The sequence below is a fragment of the Periplaneta americana genome, chromosome 10, assembly GCF_040183065.1.
Source record: "Periplaneta americana isolate PAMFEO1 chromosome 10, P.americana_PAMFEO1_priV1, whole genome shotgun sequence".
Taxonomy (NCBI): domain Eukaryota; kingdom Metazoa; phylum Arthropoda; class Insecta; order Blattodea; family Blattidae; genus Periplaneta; species Periplaneta americana.
In genome coordinates, this window is record NC_091126.1 from 12,228,187 (window position 1) to 12,253,663 (window position 25,477).

The 25,477-nt window shown below is 38.5% G+C and overlaps 1 protein-coding gene across 2 annotated transcripts in view; it reads right to left on the minus strand.

Annotated features, from left to right (window-relative positions):
* The window catches only part of LOC138707443 (uncharacterized), a 642,910-nt gene that overhangs the window by 260,932 nt on the left and 356,501 nt on the right, over window positions 1-25,477 (minus strand). For both annotated transcript variants that reach the window (XM_069836867.1, XM_069836866.1), the window contains exon 3: window positions 7,415-8,816. In XM_069836867.1, the coding sequence (XP_069692968.1) occupies window positions 7,415-8,807 (1,393 nt within the window). In that variant the 5' untranslated portion in view covers window positions 8,808-8,816. The remainder of the gene's footprint in view (window positions 1-7,414; window positions 8,817-25,477) is intronic.

Sequence of the window (25,477 nt, forward strand, 5' to 3'; positions counted from 1 at the left end):
TGTACAAGTAATCAGTCGATAGCCGGGGCTAGTTTTGCACGCTCGTAGCACGGGCTAGCGAAATGTCTATAGGTTCGTTCCAACAGCAGTCAGGAACCGTCCGTAACCATCGTGAGCATGCGCAGTACAACAAAAGCGTTCCAACACAATCCGAACCAGTCCTGAACCGGAAACATGTACTGCAGTCGGGCGTTCCAACAAGCTTTTGACACGGGTTCGGAACGGTCAGAAATAGTCCGTGGATTGAGGCATGTACGGAAGAGTACGAGAGACGCGCATGCGCATAAGCTCACCAACGTCTCCTGGATACTGAAGAAAGACATGGTCGACTGTTCACATCATTGAGGTTAAAGATGAAAAGTGACAGTACACACGAATAATAAAACTAGAGATTTAATTTAAAGTTTCGCCAAAAAGAAAGGGAATGGAAATTATTTGGGTATTTAAATAGTTAATTACAATTTCAACATGCAGCTTTGATTAAAAGTGTAATAAATAACGTAGATACAATAATAATTAAAAAAAAAGAACTATTTTTTAGATGAGAGTTCCCCAGTACACAACATTGAATTTGCGGAATTCTTGCCTTCCATATTTTTTGTCATCTTTTTATAGAAAATGATCGAAATTCTATTTTCTGCAATTAGAATTAGCTGCAAAACGATAATAATAAGCATCCCGTTCTTAGCAAAGATGACCACAGTTATAGCATCTCTGGATTTAGTACATAACGATCCGCGAAAGCGTTCCAACAGCGTCCAGTCCAGTTTCCATCCCATAGCAGATGCTCAACTGGCGCATGCGCATAAGATGGTACAGGAACCGTACATGAACTGATCCATGAACCGCTTGTTGGAACGAACCTTATGCATAGCACCCTTACTGAACAGATTTTCCTTTAACTTATTTTTAGCTGTCATTGCTGACAATAAAATTGCGCGAAACCGTAGTCGATGATATCAGAAAGTATGAGATTGGCAACACATTTTCTGTATCTGTGCGAGTTATCGCTCGCAAATTGCTTCTCAATTGTCTTAGTCGCGGTCTTGGGGTCAGCATGGCGACTACAGAGATCTGCCACGGCCGTCGTAAGACGAGAGTGAAGCCGGGGTGGCAGCAGCGCGTGAAGCAATCGCTTCCAACACATTGGCCAGGAAGGCGCGTCCGCTGGTGCGCTAGCTGGCCACGCTCGGCGTCGCGTTGTGGCGTTGCCCGCCTACGCGATCAAAATAAACTCGCCGACCACGCGCATCCACCGTCCACAGCAATAAATACAATTCACAAGAAAGGGCGCGCTTTTGACATCTGCGATTTCGATAATTGTGATACGGAGGGAAACTATCGCTAATAACGCGAAACGGACAGCAGAGCCAAGTTAAATACAGATAGGCGAATATCGGCCGCGAGAATTGCGCTTGCTTCCTTCTTCCTCTCTTTCTTCTCTTACTCCCTACCTTCTTGTATTTCATCCTTCCTCTCTTACTCCCCACCTTCTTTTCTCTCTTCCTACCTCACTTTCTCCCTACCTTCTTCTATTTCTTCCTTTCTCTTTTATTTCCCACCTTCTTCTCTTATTTCCTATCTTCTTCTCTTTCTTCCTTCATTTCTTACTCCCTACCTTCTTCTCTTCCCACCTTCTTCTCTTACTCCCTCTCTTCTTCTCTTGCCACCTTCTTCTCTTACTCCCTACCTTCTTCTCTTTCTTCCTTCATTTCTTACTCCCTCTCTTCTTCTCTTGCCACCTTCTTCTCTTACTCCCTACCTTCTTCTCTTTCTTCCTTCATTTCTTACTCCCTCTCTTCTTCTCTTGCCACCTTCTTCTCTTACTCCCTATCTTCTTCTCTTTCTTCCTTCATTTCTTACTCCCTCTCTTCTTCTCTTGCCACCTTCTTCTCTTACTCCCTACCTTCTTCTCTTTCTTCCTTCATTTCTTACTCCCTACCTTCTTCTCTTCCCACCTTCTTCTCCTATTTCCTATCTTCTTCTCTTCCTTCCTTCATTTCTTACTCCCTCCCTTCTTCTCTTCCCACCTTCTTCTCTTACTCCCTACCTTCTTCTCTTCCCACCTTCTTCTCTTATTTCCTATCTTCTTCTCTTCCTTCCTTCATTTCTTACTCCCTCCCTTCCTCTCTTGCCACCTTCTTCTCTTACTCCCTACCTTCTTCTCTTTCTTCCTTTATTTCTTACACCCTACCTTCTTCTCTTCCCATCTTCTTATCTTACTCCCTCCCTTCTTCTCTTCCCACCTTCTTCTCTTACTCCCTACCTTCTTCTCTTTCTTCCTTCATTTCTTACTCCCTCCCTTCTTCTCTTCCCATCTTCTTCTCTTACTCCCTACCTTCTTCTCTTTCTTCCTTCATTTCTTACTCCCTACCTTGTTCTCTTCCACCCTCTTCTCTTATTTCCTACCTTCTTCTCTTTCTTCCATCATTTCTTACTCCCTACCTCCTTCGCTTCCTTCCTTCTTTATTTCTTTTCTCCCTTCTTTCCTTCTTCCTTTCTTCCTTCCTCTCTTTCTTCCTTCTTCTCTTTCTTACTTCCTTTCTCTCTTACTCCCTATCTTCCTCTCTTCCTTCCTTCCCCTCGTTCTTCCTTCTTCTCTTTCTTACTTCCTTCCTCTCTTAATCCCTATCTTCCTCTCTTCCTTCCTTTCTCTCTTTCTTTCTTCCTCTCTTTCTTCTATTCTCTCTTACTCCCTACCTTCCTCTCTTCTTTCCTTCCTCTTTTTATTTCTCTCTTCCTCCATTTCTTCTTTGCATTCTGCCTTCCTTCCTCGCTTTCTGGCTTTCTTGCTTCCTTCGTTCTTTAACTTTGATGGTAGTGTTCGCATTTCAGGAGAAAATCCGAGTAAGGAATGCGAGCTCTTCCCCCACTCTTTCAACCAAAACCCGACACAGAATCGACCGGCCAATGACTGAGCCTTGTTTGTCCCAGTCGGCCAATGACACCACCTCCGTCCACCTGCTCCTTCAGAAGCGCTGAGTTACTAACTTACCCTCTCCTCTTACCCCGCAACGACTATACTTCTCTCGAGAAGCAGGGATCCTTTCGTGAAATTTATACAGTACACACTGTGCCGTGCTTTTTCCTGTAGCGAAGCCATTTCATATAACAAGTAGCTACAGCGCTCCTAGCGGCGGAATTGGGAACTGAAGCATATAGTCACCTAAACTTTGAGATTGCAGCATTTCAATTACAAAGGACAATCAGATCTCAATGACATCAGTGGTAAGCAGTAACAGTCTGAAATCAGGGTGATCGTTTCGGGACACTGGAACAAGGGACTCACAGCTTATTCATTCCCTCCCGGAAGACACTATGCCAAAGATTTAGCGCCGCTCTCGAACACGAAAGCAGAAGGAAACAGTACCTACGTGATAACTAGAAATCGACAAAATATTGGGAATATGCATTCGCTGAAGTCTAACAGACTGGTAAACAATGCTAGAGTGTTATTATTGCATTTTAATTGAAGTTCATTCTAATACATTAGCATTGCGATAGAGTACTGTGTAGCAAAGTGCGTTGCCATTCATCCCGTTTTGGGTGAAAGTCACAATTATTTGCAATAGACAAATAACTGAGCCGATGAATCTCGCAATCCGTAGGCTTACTTTTTTGGCAAGTTTGTCAAAACTGCTTTGTTATCCATTGTAAAATCGGTACCGGCATCGATCCATCGCCAAATCAGATTTGCTTTATTGGATTTCACTTGCGGCTTTATGACACCACAAAATATGACAGAACATAACGATTATCTGTCAGCAAGCAAAGCCCGCTGAAGTTGTAGAAATAACATTGTGGCTGGGTCGGCTTGCACACGAATTAGTACAGCATATTCTATTAATTTTGCCGTAAAAAGTAGTAAAATATTCACATTTTGGAATTACAATTAACCTTCCTGATACCAAGGCTATTTACAACTTAGTACTACCCCATAAAAATCATACACCAGTCCTTGTTAAGCATTTGGAATATTTAATGTTTTGTATTACTGACTCGTTAATTCTCTTCGTATCTTGTTAAACCAATTACAGTACAATACACAATTTAATTAAGACTATATAAACATTTTGGAAAAATTGCTTAATTAAGACTATACAAATATTTTGAAAAAATTGCTTAATTAAGACTATACAAATATTTTGGAAAAATTGCTTAATTAAGACTATACAAACATTTTGGAATATTGATTAATTAAGACTATACAAACATTTTGGAAAAATTGTCTTGATTAAGTCGATAAAAACTTTTAGAAAAATTGCATAAAATTAATGAGATATAGCACATATACATAGGACATTGAGATCATATGTAGACATTTATATGTACTTCACTTTCACTCTTGTTCCTTCTGTCTTAGGATCTGTGGTACGGTTTAAATCCTAGCAAAGATTTCTCTTCTACATTTCACACAGATAGATGTCGGTTTTCCTCTTGAACAATAGGAACAACTTACTTGTTTCTGGCTACAGACAGTTTGTAAGATGAAAAGGAGTTGCCAATATAAAAACAGCATGTTGATTTGGATGTATTATCACACACAGAAGTGATTCTACAAAGTCACTGAGAGTAGCTCAACACTCTTTTTGTCTCTAATAGGTAAAATCTGAAAGATCTATGTAAAGATTATTAATTTTTTGGTCATACAGAATTATCTATTATGATTATTATTTGTTGATGACGGAGAGAAATTAACTCCGGCGCCGAACCTCGGCGTAACTCAGTGGTAGAGCACCCAGTGCGTAGTACAGGGGGTCCTGGGTTCGATCTTCGGCGCCGGAGCAAATTTTCCTCCGTCATCAACAAAATCTGAAAGGATAATCATATAACTGCAATACATCCTGAACTTGTAGCCAAATTTTAATGGTTTGCCTCTCATATACATTTTCAAAGACAGTCTACATCAGCGGTCATCTGCACAGAGCACCCTGGGGCTAGCGTCTCTTACCCGCGGAGAAGACCTCTTCTTTCTGCACGGCGGAGCACAACACGTTGCTCCGCTTACCCTTTACCCATTTCAGCGAGTGCTGACGACCACTGGTCTACATAATATTTGACCATACTTGGATCAAGTTTTAGGTTGTTACAAAAACAACGAATTTCATCAAAGTTGAATAACTAAATAATAGAAAAGTCTGAATTTATAGTACTTATTTCCCCTGTCACTACTACTATTGTAATTAAAATGTATATTCCTTCTTATTTGCTGAAATCTGTTTCATGACATGCATTCAGTAACAATTCCTACTTTAGTCAGGAGCTCTGTCCAAATACAAGCGCTCCCATTACAAAGCACGGTAATGTTCAGAAATTTTAGTGAGACATAGATTAGGATCTGTAAGTTACTTTTATAGTAAAACGAAAAAGTGATATTTGCTCTCGAAATTTCACCCATTTTCCGCTTTAAGTAGATGCGTGCAATTAATATTGAACACATTCACATAAAACAGCCTTCTGTTTTGTAATCAGAATATATTTTTGTTTATTAAAATTCGCACCTAAAAATATGCTAAAGGAAATGTGTGTTCTTAAGAGTTTTTAAGTATATTACTTGCCAGGCTGGCTTTTCACCCGGTACGTTTCCTTGCACTTGCGCTTAATTTGGCCCATTGTACGCCCTACATAAGTGATGAATAGGATCCTATTTTTTGGTAAATTTTCCACAATTATATTAATTGTTACATTTACCCTTCTAGATACCAAAAATACCATACATAAACAAAACAAACTAGCGCATTATCGCGAAATTCTAATCACTGTGCGAAATATGTCAATAATATCGCAATATACTGCCTTTATCGCAAAAGCTACGAAATATGAACAACGTTTTATTCAATATTGTTAAAAAGGCATGTTTATGAATTTTCTTTCGGTTAATTTGTCATTCCATGGTAACGCCAATATTTGTGTATTTTCTCTATGGATAGTGTATACATTCTTTTTTCTTATCTGTATGCCTATCGAAAAAGATCGGTTTCTGTAGTAACATACAACACATCTTCAATCTTTGCTGCAACTAGTAGAGGACCACAGTGAATTTAGTGCGAATTGTTTGCAGACAGTGTGGTTCCCTACATCTAATGCGTGCAAAAAAACACTCACCGACTCTCGCACAAATCTTTGTAAAAATGTAGAAATAATAGTATCGGGCTTAGTTTATATTTTGGTGATACCGATGTTTGATTGTGCAAGTAAAAAGAAAAACAGCTAGAGAAAATTTTATTTTAAATACAGCATAATGTATTTAATTGACAACTTATTTCACGAAATCCCAATCAAAACAGTGGCAAGTTTGACACCGAAATCATCAATTTTAATTCACCAAAAAAATACGGTCCCTAGTGATGATTGTCCATGTGTGACAGGTGGCTCGTGTGACATTCGTGAATACGATGTTGATAGATGGGCCATCATGCTTTAGTCCTGATAGAGTAGAAGAATAGCCTGAGAAGCTCCAAGCCCTTTCCATATCAGCAACGGAAATCGTACTACACCAAGTCTTTCCCTCCAGGCTATTTTAGTATTGCAAATGATAGACCTACACGAAACGAGGCAAATGAAGTCAGTGTTAAAATTGCAGAAGAGTAGGCCTACGTTTAATAGTCGTAGTGTACAAAGAGTTATAAAGAGTAGGCTATTAAATACTCGATTAGCAAGAATTGCTAAAAAGAAATGAAACTTACACACGACTTCAATTGAAGTCATCTGAGAAGAATATCTTCCTAAGCATATTTCAGAATACACTATTAATGTTTTGACAGCAAGACTCGTAACTACAGCCATATAACTGTTAATACGAGTACTGCATTACGTAAAATAAATCCAACAGCTCGAAGTCATTGCTGGAAGAAATTATTGGAGAATAAATATTTCATACTTAATTAAGTTTCCAAGCTCCCGAAAACTCTTTTGAAGCACTGCCATGCCATCTATACACCAAAAACTCGAAAACAATTGTTGATGACAATATCAATCTTTACTTCAACATGATGAACTTTCTTCCAGTTTCATGGCAAACACTGTCAGCACCTAGTATTATGATAATTGTAACAGCTAAACATACACTGTTATTTTTTTTTTTAAGGTTTTAATAATTTCACATTGATAGAATTAGTCGTCCTATGACTCAACCGAAAGAAGTCATGTAAACCTAGTCTCTTATTTCATCATGTCTGTGCCTTTGTGCTTACTGCGATGGAGCTCTTCTAACGCTATTTGTTTTATAGTATTATATAAACTACTGTTCCAAAATTACTTACAAGGTTTCAAAATCAAGTTAGCATTGTGTAAGTTTAGTGAAGTTTGCAACAAAGAAACAAGAGTTACAATGCCGATGCCTTTGAACATGAAGTCGTTACATTATAAATGTATGAATTAACTTTGAGTAGAGTAAATAGAAATCTTTACTTACTGATGGTGGGTAAAGCGGGAGGCTGGATGGAGCTGTCCGAGCCGCGGCACCGTCGCACGCTCCCCAGGCAGAAACTCACGGAGTGGTGCTCCTTGTGCTTCCCAGGCGGCACCTGGTACGGCCCGTCAAATGAATCGGGCGCCGAGTTCGTCTGTTTCCTCATGAAGAAACGACGTCTCTTCTCCGCCGGCTTCAAGGCGCACGTATTGGTGCCGATGATCTCGTTCTGTCTGGCCATAGAAGAAAGTGTCCTGGTTTCGTCCATCGACCACTGGTGTTTCAATTTTGGACGAGGTCGGAGATCGAATAGAGTCGGTCTTGTCGGCAAGGAACCTTCGACTATAATGTCTCGATTTTCCTCGTGGTCAAACGACTCCGATTCGCCGGAAACGGCAGGTTTACTCGCGGGTGACGAGGATGACTCTGGCTCTTTGGACGAGTCTGTTGAGCAGTCGTCCAGGAGTCGCACCTGATCTTGAGGTTTGGGTGAGGTGGAGCGCGACGTTCCGGCTGGTCTCAACAACTTCGGAGATGGCGGAGGACCGGGGATTCTGGGTATTATCTGAGATTCGAAGAAGGACGTGTCCAGCAGTTTAGGAGTCGGGCTAGAATACTTCGGAGATACCGGGAGACTGTGTGTCGCGCGAGAATCCGTATAAAATGACTCGCCGTACTTCGGTGTTGTTGGACAAATAATATTAGGGGTACGAGGTGCTGCAATTGTTGATTTAATTGAACTCATGTCCCCAAATTTTGAAGAAGGTGGTGATGAAGGTCGCGAGGGTTTTGGCGATGGTGGAGGCCCGGGGATTTTTGGAATGTAAGTGTTTAAAAATGGTGAAACTGGTGCGTTTGAGGAAGACGTTTCGATTGGCCTCGGTGTTGTGGGAGCGGATTTTCGTAGCGGAGAAGGAGGAGGTCCTGGAATCTTCGGGATGGGTGAGGCAGGATAAGACGGCGTCAAGGCATCAGTGAGATCTGCTATGAGAAGACCTGATACGGTGGGGCGTGGGATCTTGGTGTTGACAGTGTCCTGCGCACTGCACGAGATTCCCCTCTGAAACTGTAGTGTCGACGGTGGGCTGATTGCGGGCACAGATCCTAGAGAGTCCAGAGATCTCGAGCGCTGTGCGCGGAACACTGAACCCGTGTTGTTGGCTTCCGCGTTGTTATCCCAGGAAATCATTTGCTCGTTTAAGAGCGAGAGCATCGAGCCTCCGAGGTCTGGTGACGGTAGGTGTGGGTCATCGTCGATGTACCCTTCGGTCTGGTGGTCTTGCCAGGTGTCAGACATGGATCTCTGGGTGGGGACGAACCTCTGCCGCAAGGCACGGGCTCGTGAGGATATGAAGGACATGGTGCGCAGTAACTTCCTTCCGTCGCGTGTCTCCATCTTCTTACTCTGGAACAACGAAAATTACAACACTAAGTAAACTGTGCCTCTATAAAAGATAATAACAACACAATGGAACAAATTAAGAAACTAACATGGCAACCCATATTCTGGACTGCATTGTCACGTTTAGTAACTTATAGCAGGAAGAGCACATTACTTTCAAAACTCAGTGATGATATGCAAGGTGAGGATGATTAACAAATATTGTGACATATTCTAGGATCTCTTTCCTGAGATAATTGTGAAGAAAGGAGTTCATATATACAGTAGCGTGCAAATTAATCCGAACACGACATATTTTTACATTTTCTGTCATTGTTGGCCTCACAGCTGCTCATACCGCTTTAATTGACATCTGTAGTACGTGTAATTCTAATTCCATTGTTGAAGGTCTGTCATTATTTCTTTTATAATATGTGACATTTTGCCTGTCGTTTTGTACTTATAAGCATTTCAGTTGTGTTGAAGACTTAATACTGCAATCCTGTGTAGGTACATTCTGTCGTCTTCACAAATGGATACAACTCCACGAAAACGGTCTAAAATTATAACATTAGCAGAGCATTCTTCTATGACACAGAGGCAAATAGCTGCAGAATTTCACATCGGTTTGGCTACTGTTAATTCGATTATAAAACGATACAGGGAGACTGGATCCATCACACCCCAGAAAAAAGGAAACTGTGGCCGGAAAAGGAAGACTTCACCTGCAGATGATCGTTTAATTGTCAGGAAAAGTAAATTAAATCCTAGACTATCTGCTGTCGACTTAACCCACGAGTTAAAGGCTACCACTGGGGCGAATATTCACGTCACAACAGTGCGGAGTAGGCTTTTGGAAGCTGGACGAAGGGCTCGTAAGCCTATTAAGAAGCAACTGCTAACTCCTGTTATGTGCAAAAAAACGCTTAATGTGGGCAAAATTACATCAACACTGGACAGTGAATGACTGGAAGAATGTACTTTTTCCGATGAGTCTCATTTCGAGGTCCACGGCCACCGTGTTTCTTACGTACGGAAAGGATCCGAAAAAGTAACAGCAGCTCATCTCCAACAAGCATCCAAATACCCCCCTAAAGTAATGTTTTGGGGTTGTTTTACACATGAAGGCCCTGGAGCATTAATACCTATCAAGGGAATGATGAATTCTGACAAATATATTCACTTATTGGAAACCAGAATCGTACCCCAGCTGCAAAAATCATTTTCGAATGGCAGAGGTGTGTTCCAACAAGACCTGGCACCATGCCATACGTCTCGAAAAACTACAGAATTCTTCAACAAGAAGAATATTCAGGTACTCCTCTGGCCAGGCAACTCACCCGACACCAACCCCATTGAGAACTTGTGGTCAATTTGCAAAAGAAGAATGCAAAAATGGATTGTTCTACAAAGGAGAAGATGATTTCTGCCCTCATTGCTGTATGGTTTCGCGATGAAGAAATGAAGAATATTTGTGGGAAATTAGTGGAATCTATGCCAAATCGTCTCAGAGCTGTTATTAGGAACAAGGGAGGCCACATAGATTACTGAGGTATATCTTAGATCCTTTTTTTTTTTATCCCGTTTGAGTGTTTTTGCATAAGTAATTACGTTGTTCGGATTAATTTGCACGCTACTGTACATGTGTTCGATTTTGAATAGCTTTGGATAAAATCACGGTTCTTTCTTTTGTAACACACATCCTTGTGAACCTCTCTCCATCTGAACATCAGAAGCTCTGTGTGTTACAGTGCAGCTGATAGCAGCGACACAAAGTCTCGTGACATCAGGGTCAAGGTTAGAGATAAGGCAATGCTGGTACAAAGTGCCTATCTACAATCCGAACAATGGTAATTTGGATATGCGGCGAGCGCAGTTCACACTCGGGCGACTTCCTGTATCTATTGCTCCAGAAGGTGTGGTCTTTGGAAACCGGGTTTAATATAGTTTTTCAGGTGAGTAATAATGTGAATGTTTTTAAATGAATTTATAATACACTCAGTAACATTATCGTAAATAATTTAAATTCTTAAACCTTAATTTTACCACGTTTATGTTTAACATTCAGGAGGATGTAATCTACTAAATTAAAAAAAATAACATGTTTATATGGACTACAAGTGACAAAGTATACGTTCCCATAACAGAAAATAAATTAATAGGCCTACAATGTAACACTATTCAAACAAAGAAAAATGATCTGACAGTAAGTGACCATGCACCGTGACTTAAAAGTAAGAAGTCGACTTCCTAATACTAAAACCTCAACTCTACGAGACCAATTCCTGAAAGATCATAGATGTATGAAGAAATGAAAATGAATTTTCTATCTCTATTTTGCTTCTACAAAGAAAAGAATTTGCTACCTCTACTGCACTCTGATAAGAAGACATAAAACTCACTTTTATCTGCGCAAGTACGACTATAATAAGGAACGTAAAAGCATTCTCAGCATTTTTATGTCACGGAATATGGTCATGACATCAAATTTTTAACATCATGTGTAATATAATAAAAAGCACTGTAAGGGTATACATAAAAGTAAGGTACGGCAAATGAAATAACAGTCATAAACAATTACGTAGGTGGGTTTCTGAAGACAAGCAGCGAGAAGTAGACAATGGAGAAATTAGTTAAAAGAATGATTTGAAGAATCGTGGGTACCTCTATGGCGACATGAAAACTAAATTGCCAATAATATTACGTCACGTACTACGAATGAACCGAAGGCAAACTAACAAAGCAAGTTTTAATGTGAACACTATAATGGAGAGGAAAGCAACGAAAATCATTCGAGACCTCCAGAGAAATGGTCGATAATAAAATTAAGGAAAGAGGGATGCCTGAATGTCATATGGATAAATAAAGGGAATAGACGGTTGGGAATACCTTTCAGATTTTTTTAACCTGACAATGGTTTTCTGTTGCCGCTCAGAAATCCCTAACTATACAGAGTGTTTCACAATTAATGACCCGCGCTTTAGTAATCAGTTCTTTAGGCCATTTTGAGCATAAAATGCCCCGTGAACATGTATTCGGTTATCATTAGTTTGAAAATTATTCGTAAAAATCCAAACGTCATATTGTGAATCAGGCTTTGGAATTGCTTGCATCGTAATAAAAACATTGGAACGTAAACTAAACGGAGGGTTGAGCTGTGACATGAAGTACGGGGGGGGAAGAGAAAGACAGGTCTGACGATTATCAGCTGCGCTCATCAGAGATAGCCGTGCCGTGCAGTACGCAACGCGCGCGACATTCATATCCGTGCCATGGATAAATATATAATAGGATGCGAAACTGCGGTCAGCACCATCTGGCAGTGGGGGGGGAGGGCTGAAATAAGATGATCAGCGCCCAACGTCGTAGATGGTGAACATTAGAAATACGTGTTGGGTACATTACCCAGAGTTCTCTATTAATCCGTTCGAGATATTGCTCGAGGACTCGACGAGGAGACAAGATGGCAGACAGAAACTTGCTAATAAGTGAACATAAAGTGATATTACGCGTGTGTATAAGCAGTTATGTTAAACAGTGATGTTTATGGACGTTGTAAAAATAGTGTTGTTGAATGTATTGTAAAGTAATAGTAATATAATGAACTATCTAAGTAGTTCTTGCAGACTTTTCCATTGCGCTGTACAATAAATACCCAAAGAATACAATCCCAATTATCTAACCTTTTGCTTTATTTTTTTGTCTGTGTCTGGTTATATTTTAATTGGGTAGTGTAAAATAGATCGTCTCTTTTATCTTCCTGTTGGCTCCGGTAAGAATTTTCAGTAGAAGCTGCTGTGAGGAATAAAAATGTAAATGTTTTATTTTAAATTGGGTTAGTTTTGAATGTCGATGAGGCTGGGAGGGAATACTTTCTGCACAGTTTAACATTTTCGTCACCAGGTACGCTGCTAAATGCCTGGAGTAATTACTCTTTTCGCTACTTGATGCGCTGCTAGATGTAATAACGCTCCTCCCTCTAACAGGTGGCAGCAAGATCATTTTCTACAACAGCGCCTCTAGTATGTGTTACGGGAAACTCAGTAAGTTTCGCATCCTATTATATATTCATCCATGTCCGTGCGGTCAAATGAACTGAAGGAGAGATATTTGAAAATCTGCTTTCAAACAGGTATGTTTATTTTATGATTAATATAGTATTTTGAATTAATATTTCTGTTTATTTTAAGTGAATAATTCTTAATTTTGCTCAGAATCACTGCCACCTTCATAGGATTCAAACAGCTATAATTCCTTAACGGTCGGTAATTGTTCCCATGTTCATGTGACATTTTATGCTTAAAATGGCCTAGGAACTGAATCCTAAAGCGCGGGTCTATATCGAAAATCAACCTCTATGTTTGGAATAGTTCTGATATTGCACATGAATCGCTTCGTAGTGACGGGCATAAATTCAGAGAAAGTCTTTCGTAACTGACGTAAATAAACTTGGCGCATTTTATTTCATTTTAGTGCGAATCCATGTCTTACAATTATGAGTAATAATTTATTTCTTAATCAGACAAGGAAGTTTTATTTTTAACAAACCACTAAATATTCGAACACATCGAGCAGATGAGTCTCGGAAATGATTTCCCTTCCTGAAAAAAAATAATAAGTCTAGAAATTTTGTAATCATTGAGATGCAGTACATTTAATTAAAATAGGCCTTGAATCAAATTGTGTATAATATTGATGTTGATATAACAAGTGAAGGACGTGACATAATCAAATAGGCCTAAGGTACTTAAAGACATTGCAGGGCTTAGGAGTAGACAGAAATGATGGTCAACTGATGAATTGTTTAAGCTTATAGATTGAATTAATCTACTTCATATGAATTGTACAATTTTGTATAGCTTAACGAAAATAAGTTTGTAAATTGAACTAATTTGATTGTATATGTTTGTATAGTTTGGCTGATGAGTTGTATATGCGTTTAAAATGATTACTAATCTGTGCAGCTCTACTGATGAATTGTTGGGTTTTTCCGAGGTTTTCCCCAACCAAAAGGCGTAAAATTTTGGCGAATCCTCAGACCTCACCTCATCTCACTACATCTCGCCAAAATATTGTAAAAATTGCACAAAATTGTAAAAATTGTAGAAAATTACTAAATTGTAAAATTATAAAAATTTGTAAAAATTGTAATTGTAATGTAAAATTTTGACTTGTTCCACATCTTAAAGGTTCATTGCTCATGTAAGATCTATGGAATAAAATAAATTAATGAAATGAATGATTGTCTGTTGCAGTGGCCGGCAAACATTACGCCATATAAAAAGCAGCACGCAATACACAGGAAAGGGGAAGGAAGGAAAGGGAGGCTACCCAAACTGCTTAACGTTGAATGAGCAAGTGATGGCTAAGGGGAAGTAGGAGGTGTTATCGGACACACATCCTAATGACGTAATTGAAGATGTACATTTAAGTTACGTGCCTAATTTCAAGTATGCTGCAACTGTTTCAGCCAACGTGGAATGCAATTTTTCCATGTGTAGGCCTAAGTTTTTCTTCCATGTAACAGGGTGTCTACAAATAAAAATTATAGAATTATACAAATGCTATAGAAATTAATGACAAAGTATATGATTATGTGTCGTGACCAGAATATTGTACGAAATGGAAATATAAAAATTGGAGATTTATCCTTCGAAGAGGTGGAAAAATTCAAATATCTTGGAGCACCAGTAACAAATATAAATGACACTCGGGAGGAAATTAAACGCAGAATAAATATGGGAAATGCGTGTTATTATTCGGTTGAGAAGCTCTTATCATCCAGTCTGCTGTCCAAAAATCTGAAAGTTAGAATTTATAAAACAGTTATATTACCGGTTCTTCTGTATGGTTGTGAAGCTTGGACTCTCACTCTGAGAGAGGAACATAGGTTCAGGGTGTTTGAGAATAAGGTGCTTAGGAAAATATTTGGGGCTAAGCGGGATGAAGTTACAGGAGAATGGAGAAAGTTATACAACACAGAACTGCACACATTGTATTCTTCACCTGACATAATTAGGAACTTAAAATCCAGACGTTTGAGATGGGCAGGGCATGTAGCACGTATGGGCGAATCCAGAAATGCATATAGAGTGTTAGTTGGGAGACCGGAGGGAAAAAGACCTTTAGGGAGGCCGAGACGTAGATGGGAGGATAATATTAAAATGGATTTGAGGGAGGTGGGGTATGATGATAGAGACTGGATTAATCTTGCACAGGATAGGGACCGATGGCGGGCTTATGTGAGGGCGGCAATGAATCTTCGGGTTCCTTAAAAGCCATTTGTAAGTAAGTAAGTAATAGAAATTAATGACTCCAGTGTTATTTCAATATTGTCAAATGTCATCACTGAAAGAACGTACTGTCCGTAGTCACAATGATGATACCTTTCGAAATGTTTACTATTGTATTGAGACGTAAACTGCAAATATTTCGAAGAAATGAGACATTTTAATTGGTCGTTCTCTTTGACACAAAAATATTGTAATTCCCATGATTCGTGAAATAAATATCTGGACGTCTTTGGAGAAACCGTTGAAAATTACAAGAACTCAAATGCCGCTGCCACTGCGAATGACCTAATGTGAATGTCATATTAAGTTGCGGACAGCTGGCAAGTCCTTTCCCCTCAAGTCAAAGAGGTGGGGGTGCTCATAGTTCAAATGCCGTTAACACGTACGAGTTACGGTCGAACTTGGCTGGTACAGTTACAACGGCAGGGTATAGAAAGTGTGAGGAGCAGGAAAGTGGAGGTGGTAGATAGAAGTTACAAAAGAAAGGAAACAAAATGTTTAAATGTTCTTTAAATCGCAGATGCTTTCAGATTCAGTGAAGCGAAACTACAACTGTACTGCGGCCATATGTATTGACAAAGGGGCGACTTCGCATCGGGCCGGGGTGGTCAGAAGCTTTCGGCAGTCAGACCTGACCTGGGCAACTGTTTCCGGAACAGGGTGTCGAGCTGAGTCTGTATTATCGATCCAGTGGGGAGTCTGGGTGTTGGAGGATGCGGTGAAGGGTCTTAGCGATGCCCCCGTGCCCTGTTTCACGCTCCGGTCGCTTTACCCCAGTTACTCATTTTATCACTGAGCCGCATCGAGCGTACAGAACGTCCCCGTTGTGGCTTCACCATCTCTTCCTCGGTGTTCTTTTAACCCAACAATTTACTCTTTTCATTGTGAAATCCAGTGGCGGCTCCTACATATTTCTTAAGAGGAGGAAAGAAGTTAACGGCGTAAAATGACACCTTCTTGAGAGAAACAAGCTACAAATTAGCCTACATGCATCCTTGTAAGACCAGGTAGTGTTAGGGTTGGCCTTCCCTTTTGTATAGCAATAATTTTTTTTTTGTAAACTGAGTTTCCTAAATTGTCCGAAATATAATATGTTTTCACTTCCATTCATTGTTGAATAATTCTGCAAATTAACAATTACAAGGAAATTCACAACCTCGCAGCATTTTTCACGCACACTACAGCATCACACGTGTTGGAAGAGACCAGCTACTAACACGTAACCGGAACCGTTTTACAAAAATGGGAATGAGAAATAATCTGTTAGGAAAGCGAGAACACTGCACCCACCCACGTGGTCTGTGTTGCCACATGTACATTTTACAAGTTCAGTATCAAATGCTTTTGAAGAATATCAGTTATTGTAAAGTCATACTGTCATTATTGTTCAAAGCTGCCGGTGTCCGATTAATTTTTTATGTTAAAAATAATGTAGTTTGCAGTAACTTCAATTTCAAATATATTTGTACAAAACTGACAACTTGGCTGTTGTCCTGTCTAGTAGACAATGAATGGAAGTGAATTTCAGAGAAAAAGATCTGCAATACTAACTTAGACCTACTTTCTTTTTGTTTTATATAAATCCAACTTCAACTTTCAGATATCCTCGAATGTTTCAAGCCATGAGCATAGCTTATATAAAGTGCAATGATTGTATTTAGATTTATAATTTTAAAAAAATTATATGATGTCTTTCATAGCTTTGCGTTAAAACTGTTTTTATTGTGTCTCCTCCTAGATGACGTGTTATAGTCTGATTGAATGCAGGATCGATAGATGGCAGCGGTAGCGAGCTTGCTGCACGACTAGTCGGTTTCTATTTCCCGCCCATGCGCTGATTCAGAGGAGGATCTCCTCCCTCTCCGTTCATTTACTTGCTTTAAAACTCTGCTTTTTCTCTGGCCGCTAGCGCGCTGCTGTCTATGTGTGTTAACTGCAGTAAAGGAGGAATGGATTGACTTTCCTCCACACAAAAATAATTCCGCATCCTTCTCACAGTTTTCTAGCAGCACATGAGCGCGCGTCGTTTAAAACTCGATCAACCGAGGTTTTCTTATAGCTGTGAACTTAAAAATTATCGAATCTTCCTCGAATTTCAAGGCATATATTTAATTTGGCATTTACTTTCAAAAGAAGAAAAATGTGAGGAGGACGTTCCTCCCTTCCCTCCCTCGAGGAACCGCCACTGGTGAAATCATGTAACGTTTGTCTAAAATTGTCTGAAAATAATTTCTATGAGTGGTTTAATAAATATATGTATGAAACTCTATGGCAAATAGGTTGTTGTTTGGCGTGTTTTGTAGCTGAATGTTTGTTTCATAAGTTGGCGATATTGTTGATTGCAATTGCCTATTCTGTTGTGAATTTTGTATAGAAATTTAGTTTCACCTTTTATACTAGTTTTTCTGATGTTTAAATTGTTGTTCATTTTCCTGGAAGTTAAATATTGACATGCGTAACATTTTCCCAGAAAGCAAGATAGCTGGAAGCATCATATTTTTATAGCTTACCTACAGTATTACATTGATTGCTGAGCTGCAGTTTCAAGTCATTTGGATAGAAATTTGTTATGCAAAAACATTAGCGGTAATATAATTTAACTGTTCTTAAAATGCAGTCTGCTACAAAGGAAATCATAACTTACTATTTCCATAAAATACACCTTCTAAACAAGAGCTCAGCACTTTTATAGTACATTATGCAACGAGCCTACAATGATAATAATTAAGACGCGAATATGTTTGTTTATGAAACGAGCGCAAGCGAGTTTCATAATTTTCATACGAGCGTCTTAATTACCATTATAGGCAAGTTTCATACGACTTTTTATGCTCGACCAAATTTCTAACTTGAAATTATTCAGAAGTATTCATTTTATTTGTATCTGACTGAAGATCGGAAGTGACCTTGTGCATAGCTCGTGAATTGTGAGATGTGCGCAGACGCGAAAGTATTGATTTTTTCCGAGGAACAATAATGTCATTGACCTTCATGTAATGTAGAGAATAACATGAACTAATTTTGATATAACCTGAAAATTGATTTAGAATTGAAAAACGAGATGACAAATTGAATTTATTTGAATATTATTTACAATTAACGCTAATTATTATAGTAACAGAACATAACCTTCTGCGACAGTATTGGATTTTCAGCCTCCGTGACGTTTCCCTCGTTGTCTTTCGATTGGATATCCGAGAATAATCGAAAACCTGAACTTAATGAATAGGTGTACTTTAATGACATGCATTAAAGGGCTGCTACCAGGTGTATAATTACTACATTTCGGCAAGGTCGAGCATGAAGATAATAAAGAATCAGCAGTAATTTTTGTAAAGATAAATTCCATTCCAGACGCTCTAAAACTTGACATTTCCTAAGTCATGGTGTCCAGAAGTCTCTGCCATCCATTAATATTTGAAAGTTCAAAGTGTTATAGGCCTACGTACATTTTTATCCCAGTACTCTGAAGATTTTGCGGCTTTAAAGGGGGTAAGACCTAAAAATTTCAACTTCTATTTGTTTAAGCAATCTTTTCCAAACTTATGTCATATACTCACACAGTTGACATGCGCTATCATACCAAATTTAAAATTCATAGGTCGAACAGTTTTTTATTTAAAATTATTTTATTGTTGTTTGTGCAGTCACATGTAGGCCTATAATGCTCCTTTCATTGCAAATCCTATTTAATTTTTAACTGAAATTTCGTCAGTATTTACTCCAATCGCAGACAATTAAATATTTCTCTATGTTTTGTTGAGTGACTAATATATTTATGACAATTTTTTTTTAATTTTAAATTTTTTTTTCATTTTTCTTGTGTCTATTGCAATTTGAACGCGTAAAAATTCACCAATATATAATCCAGACTACACGCAGAGCAAATCCAATTTTTCATACATCTATATCAAATGCAAACCACCGCGCCTCACGCATGCGCGGCGCCAACTCAAGGTATGCTCGCATCGTAATCGTATGCCCGATCAATCGTCTTATTAGTCCCGAAGTTGTTACGTTACGTCGACCTTTCCGTCCTGGTATCCCAGGTGTGGATCTGATTATAAACACGCATTCACTTCAAAGTGCTACCAAGGATGTTGGACGTTGAGACCCATCTATGATTGGAAACCAGCGGAACCACTGCTCATAATTTATTCAAAATCTTTACATGCCTTATAAGTTAAAATCATATTTAGTTTTTTTTCATTAATGTGCGATAAAAACCAATTTTTAGGGATAATGTCTGCATACCGACACAGGTGTTCTTAAATATATACAAATTAATACATATTAAACGGACATGCCGATAACTCAGAAATACGACTCGATTGGATGCCTTTTCCTAATTAGGGAACTCAAATTACCCCTTAATCACGTATTTTGATCGAGGTATCGAAAAAGGGTAAAATCTGTTGACTAGTGTAAATGGCTCATAATAATTATTATGTTCAGATGCTCTAAAATTCCTTTTCAAGGTCAAATTGCTGAACATTTTTTAAGGAAGGCCTCACATCATTCTGGTAGCTGAAACCTTCATAAAATTCCCTTGGAAAATACAGATGGACGCCCTTGCCCCTATTTCATTATTCGCAATTGAAGACTTCTCTTTCGAATGGGGCTAAGTGCCAAATTTTCAAATTTAATTGTATTCAATATAATTGAGGGAATACCATACTAAATGAGTGCTGTCGATGTTCAATTGTAAAAGACTTATTCGCGCGCCGAAAGATGGTGTTGGAGGTAGTGGCAGTGTCTTTAATAAAAATCTTAGTAAGTTGTTTTGACTCGTACCCCCTTTCGAAAGATAGGTCTTCAATTGGGGTTACTGTAAATGAATAACCGCAAAGAAATTAGCACACGCAACTCTTCAAAATGAGCGATAAATAGACCAGTCTCACAACCTTGGCTGATTCCTCCGTCTCAGCCATTTGGACAATAATAATAATAATAATAATAATAATAATAATAATAATAATAATGATTTATTTTAGCTGGCAGAGTTAAGGCCGTAAGACCTTCTCTTCCACTCAACCAGCAAAAAGTATACATACATATGTATGAACTTACAAAGAATTCAACAATTTGATTTAAATATGAGTTACATGTATACAAGAGTTATTTACGAATTAAACAACAAAATACTATGAACTATTAATTAAACACTGAAATAAACTGTGTAGCAGAATTAAGCTAAAATACATAGAATGTTAATATAGTTTAAGCTGTTTTTAAAAGTGTTTATTGTCTTGCAGCCCCTAATACTTTGTAACAGGGAATTCCATTGTCGCCAGGTGGATACTGTAAAAGATGATGAATAACGAGATGTTCTATGAAGAGGTATACTTAACGCGCCACAGATAAGTGATCTGGTATTTACGTCGTGGTTAGAGTATAGATAAGAGAAACGAGACGAAAGGTAATTTGGTGTTGAAGTGTGCAGAATTCGAAAGAGTAAAGACAAAGAGTGTAAAGTTCTGCGTTCTTTAAGTCGGAGCCACGAAAGACTTGCGAAGGACGGTGATATGTGATCATATCGTCGGATGTTGCATACGTATCTGACGCACATATTCTGAACTCGCTGTAACTTGACTGACAGTTCAGAACTTAGGTCACTTAACAAAACGTCACAATAATCGAAGTGCGGCATTACTAGGGTAAGTTTTAGTTGCCGGGGCAAGAAGTTTCTTAAGCGACTCAAACAGTGAATGGAGGAACAGATTTTTTTATCGTTTCTTTAACTTGAAAATTCCAATTTAGATTATTTAGATTATTATTTAGATTGCGATCTCGGCTGGGGGGGAACACGTTACAGACACAGCGGGAAAAGCATGGAGAGCGTTACACTTTGTGATGAGGGTACTATGAAAAGGTTCTGATAATTCCAAAGAGATTGCATATAAATCACTAGTACGTCCAATAATGGAATATGGTGCTGCATGTTGGGATTCTTACAGATTAGAACATATTAAGACACTGGAAAAGATTCAAAAAACGGGCTCTTAAGTGTTGTCGGAAAAATTCACCATTAAAATGGGACACACTCACGGACAGGAGAACGCGAATTCGATTATGCGCACTGTTCAAAACATACAGAGGTGAACCTGCTTGGAGAGAAATAAAAAATAGGTTGCAGCCGCCAAATTACTCTTCAAGGAAGGACCACTCATATAAATTGAGGGAAAGAAGGCAGAGGACGGACACTGGAAAGTTTTCTTTTCTCAATCGTACTATCAGGGAATGGAATGCTTTACCTGCAGACTTACTAAAGGCTTTACCAACAACCAAAAATGTATTTAAAAAAAGGCTTAAGGACCTTACTAATAGACGGTAGTTATACACAGTATTTAAAGGGTGTAAATGATATGTTGTTATTGAAGTGTTGTATCAGTGAAGAATTTATGTTGTGTCAGTGAAGTGTGTTGTATCAGTGAAGAAGTATGTCGTGTCAGTGAAGTGTGCTGTGTAAGTGAAACGTGTTCCTGTCAGTGAAGCTTTATAGTTTATAGTGGCAGTGCATAGTATTTGAACAGTGAAATGTTTTTGAAGTGTTAGTGAAATCAGGATAGAATCAGTGAAATGTGTCGTAGTTCCATTGCAGTGAGTGAGTTGACAGCGAAATGAGTGTAATTTGAAAGGTACTTGTGCAGATATGAATATATCATACTCGTGGGTTTTAGTTCGATCTTAGTTTTAAGATATAAATTAGATTTATTTCAAATGTTATTTTAAGTGATCGTTTCATTTAATTTAGTATATTCCTGTTGTTGTTATTATTATTAATTATTGTTAGTATTAATTATTAGTATTATTATTAATTGTATTTTTAATTAATAAGTTTATTATTGTCATTATTGAGTGCAATTAGTTACCACTGCCACCGGGTATATACCCACTGCAGTGTGAATAAATACATACATACATACATTATCGAAAAAGAAGCCAAGATTTTTTTACGACAGATGAATAAGGGATTAGCGTGTTGTTAAGTGTAACAAGTAAGTCAGTACTCTGCCAACTGAGCTAACATACATTTTTCTTTTCGGTTCATTTTGGTTCATTTTAATTCGTAGCCTGCTCAACACCAGCAGGGACTGCTGACATGCTTTTTCTCTGTTTGGCACGTTTGCACACAGATATTCATGCTTGTCCATACGCCCTTCATGCACTCCTGACTGTGCGCCGCCCGATGTTTGAAGAAAGGTGGCAGCCCTAATCGCAACCTAATTGGTTTTGTTAACTGCAGGGAGAAAGATAATGGCGTGGGGCTGATCTAGATCGGAAAATGTTGAAGTTCTGGTGTTTGCGACTTTGGCAAACTCTTCAAAGTTATAACCGAATGTACAGTCCTGAACAAAAAAAATTATATAGGCCTATCATAACTCCACTCCTCCAGCATGCAATTTCGTAATCAATAGAAATGAGAAAATGTATGATATTTTCTATTCGCATATACTATTTTACCATCAATTCCTAATAAATTAGGAGTTAATTTCCTAGCAATATCCATTGCAATTCTTTTCATGATATCTGAAATTTCCTAGGAATTTCGCCTTAGTTCTTGCCCAGTGCTGTACCTGCGGTCATAACCTCAAAGAGTTTTCCAATGTCGCAAACGACCTCGTCATTTTCTGGCTCGTAACTCAATTCACGAGCAGGGAAGGCCTTCTATAGAGTGGAGAGACGCATGTTCCATCCTGGGTGGGGACGAGGGTTTTCTCCGGAACGACCGCTCCTACAGGAGACCGTATTGAAAGCGGGATAGAAATTACAGTAGTCAACAAGATTTGTGTAACATGACTTCATTATAATTAACTCTTAAACAATTGTATTTCCTGATCACGAATATGACACTGCAAAAGTTTCAAAGTGTAAAGTTTTTTTTACAGATACTTATATTTCATAGTGAATGGTAGCCTAAGTTATAAATAGCCTACGTGTTAAAACCGACCTACATCGAAACCCGGTCAATTTCTTTAATGTGGTTCTTTCACATAATTATGTATCACTTCCGTTCTTTTAATATAATTTTGTTTAATTTTTTAAGGTGACATGTATTTACTTAGCCTGACGAGTTACTCCCCTGGTTTGATTTGTAAATTATTTAAAAATAGCGTGTAAGAGGGTCTTAGACTAGAAAGGCCGTATTCATAGACATTTTTAGCTCGGGTTTCCGGTGGATGATCAGCGTTTTTCGTATTCATAAACCAGTGTTAGCGATAGGATATGATTTGAGTTCTGTACTAGTAACCAGTGGATAGCCGGGGCTAGCTTAGTACGCTCGTAGCGCGTGCTGCGAAATGTCTATGAATACCACCCGAAATGTTTAGCTTAAATGTAGTTCTGTTTATAAGTATGCATAAGGGTGTAATTGTTTGTCTTATTTGAGCTGTTGTATTAGTGAAGCGTGGTGAGTCAGTGAAGTTATGGTTTTACACTGCAGTGAATATTTCCGATCAGTGATAATTTATAGCGTCAATGAAATGTGTTCTATAGTGTCAGTGAAATGTATCCTAAAGTGTCAGTGAAATGCGTCATAGTGCCACTACAGTGAGTGAGATGAGAGTAAAGTAAAAGACTATTGAAATTTACGTAGGGCCTATACATATGTAGGTTGTATTGTAAAATTAGGTTATTTTATGTTTTATTATTAATTGTAATTATTGTGTTAAATTGTATTGTGTATATAATTGAAGAGTCCATTGCAAGAATGATGGATGTCACGTTCTTGTCGAAAATGAACCAAGACTGTCAATGCATAGCTTAAGACATATAGAATGTACATACAGAGTTATATGGCATTAACACTGATAGTCATTGTCCAGTAATGATCGGAAAATCACAGTTAAGCTTTGAGCGGTAAGCATTTCAAACTTTCAATTGCTTCTCCTGCAAAATGTATTCCAAATGACATCCATCATTCTTGCAGTGGAATCTTCAATTGTATTGTGTATTGTAATTTTATTGTGTATTGTTTATATTGTGTATACCACTGCCACCGGGTGCATGCCCACTTGCAGTGTAAATAAATACATACAATATAGCTACAGATTAAAACACACTTCCACTTTGTGGATGAATGAACACTATCTCGTAAGGTGGATTTATTGCTTTAATAATACTATTATGAACCTGCACGGGAGTTGGCCTCTTCCGTGAATCACCGATAATGGGAACGAATATAAGTTGTCCTTCTTGTTCGCATGGAATTTCTGCAAGCGTATGGGACCGATGCCCACCCAGCATCGTGATGAATTCGGGGAGCTACGCAGTTTTTCTTCAATCTCAGTGAAATTTTGAACAGAAGTCCAAAAAAGCGTGTGAAGTAAAACTGACACGTGTTTTCTTCTGCGCTTGAAAGTATTCAAATCACCACGTGTTGAGTATGTCATACGTTTAAAAAAAATTAAAAAATTAACAACTAAAAGGATAAATATATTTTTCTTAATAAGTAATAGGAAAAATATGAAAAGCACGTGTCATATTCTACATACATCCATCAGGAATAAATTAAATATAAATTTAAAGGAAAATTATGTACACTTTGAAAATTGGGACAATTATAATTCAGTATTAAAAAAAACTGAATTATAAGTAAACTAATTGGAATATCGAAGTGAAAATTTGTGTATTGCATGTCCTCATTGCTATAGTCCCGTCGCTCTAATTTCCGGCAGCCAATCACGTTGCAGGTCGGCTACATTTAAACGTGTGCGTCCTGTGATTCGCTGATGAAGACGTTAAGCATTTCCTAAGGCTGGACAAATACTTAATATAATCGCCCGCCATTTTGGCTCTTTCGTTGGCGTTCGCAGAGAGCACACGAGGACGTTATTTGCCGCTCAATTAGTTCCTGAATTACAGTGCGTTTGATTTATTATCATAGCAGCTACGACATAATAATGTTTAACGGTGTGGCACATAGATCCCTCGTCTGGTAGCTCGGCAACGAAAGAACAAAAATGGCGAACGATACTACCTACCTAGACTTTATAGAGCCTTGACTTCCTAAGACGTAAGCAAAGAGGAGGAGTCACGCCGGAAATAACAGTGACGCGACTATAGATATACGTGGTAAAAGTTTCAGATTGAAGTAATAGGCCTTATGGTTGGAGCCGGCGGAACTATTCCCGGTTTCTTCTTCCAGACCTGGCAACGTTTCGGCCTTCAGAGGAAGGCAATTGATGTCATCGTTCTTGCAGCTCTGAGATAATCAATATTTCCACTCCGAAACCATCTCTACGGTCAATAGTGATCTTCAAATAATTAATTAGTACCTAATTATTTATGCAATCATTTCTTGTCATTGTTGTGTGACTCCATTAATCTTAAACAAATGCATGTTATTTATACTTTCAACTGCCCATTGCACAATATGCTCTGTCTTTGTGG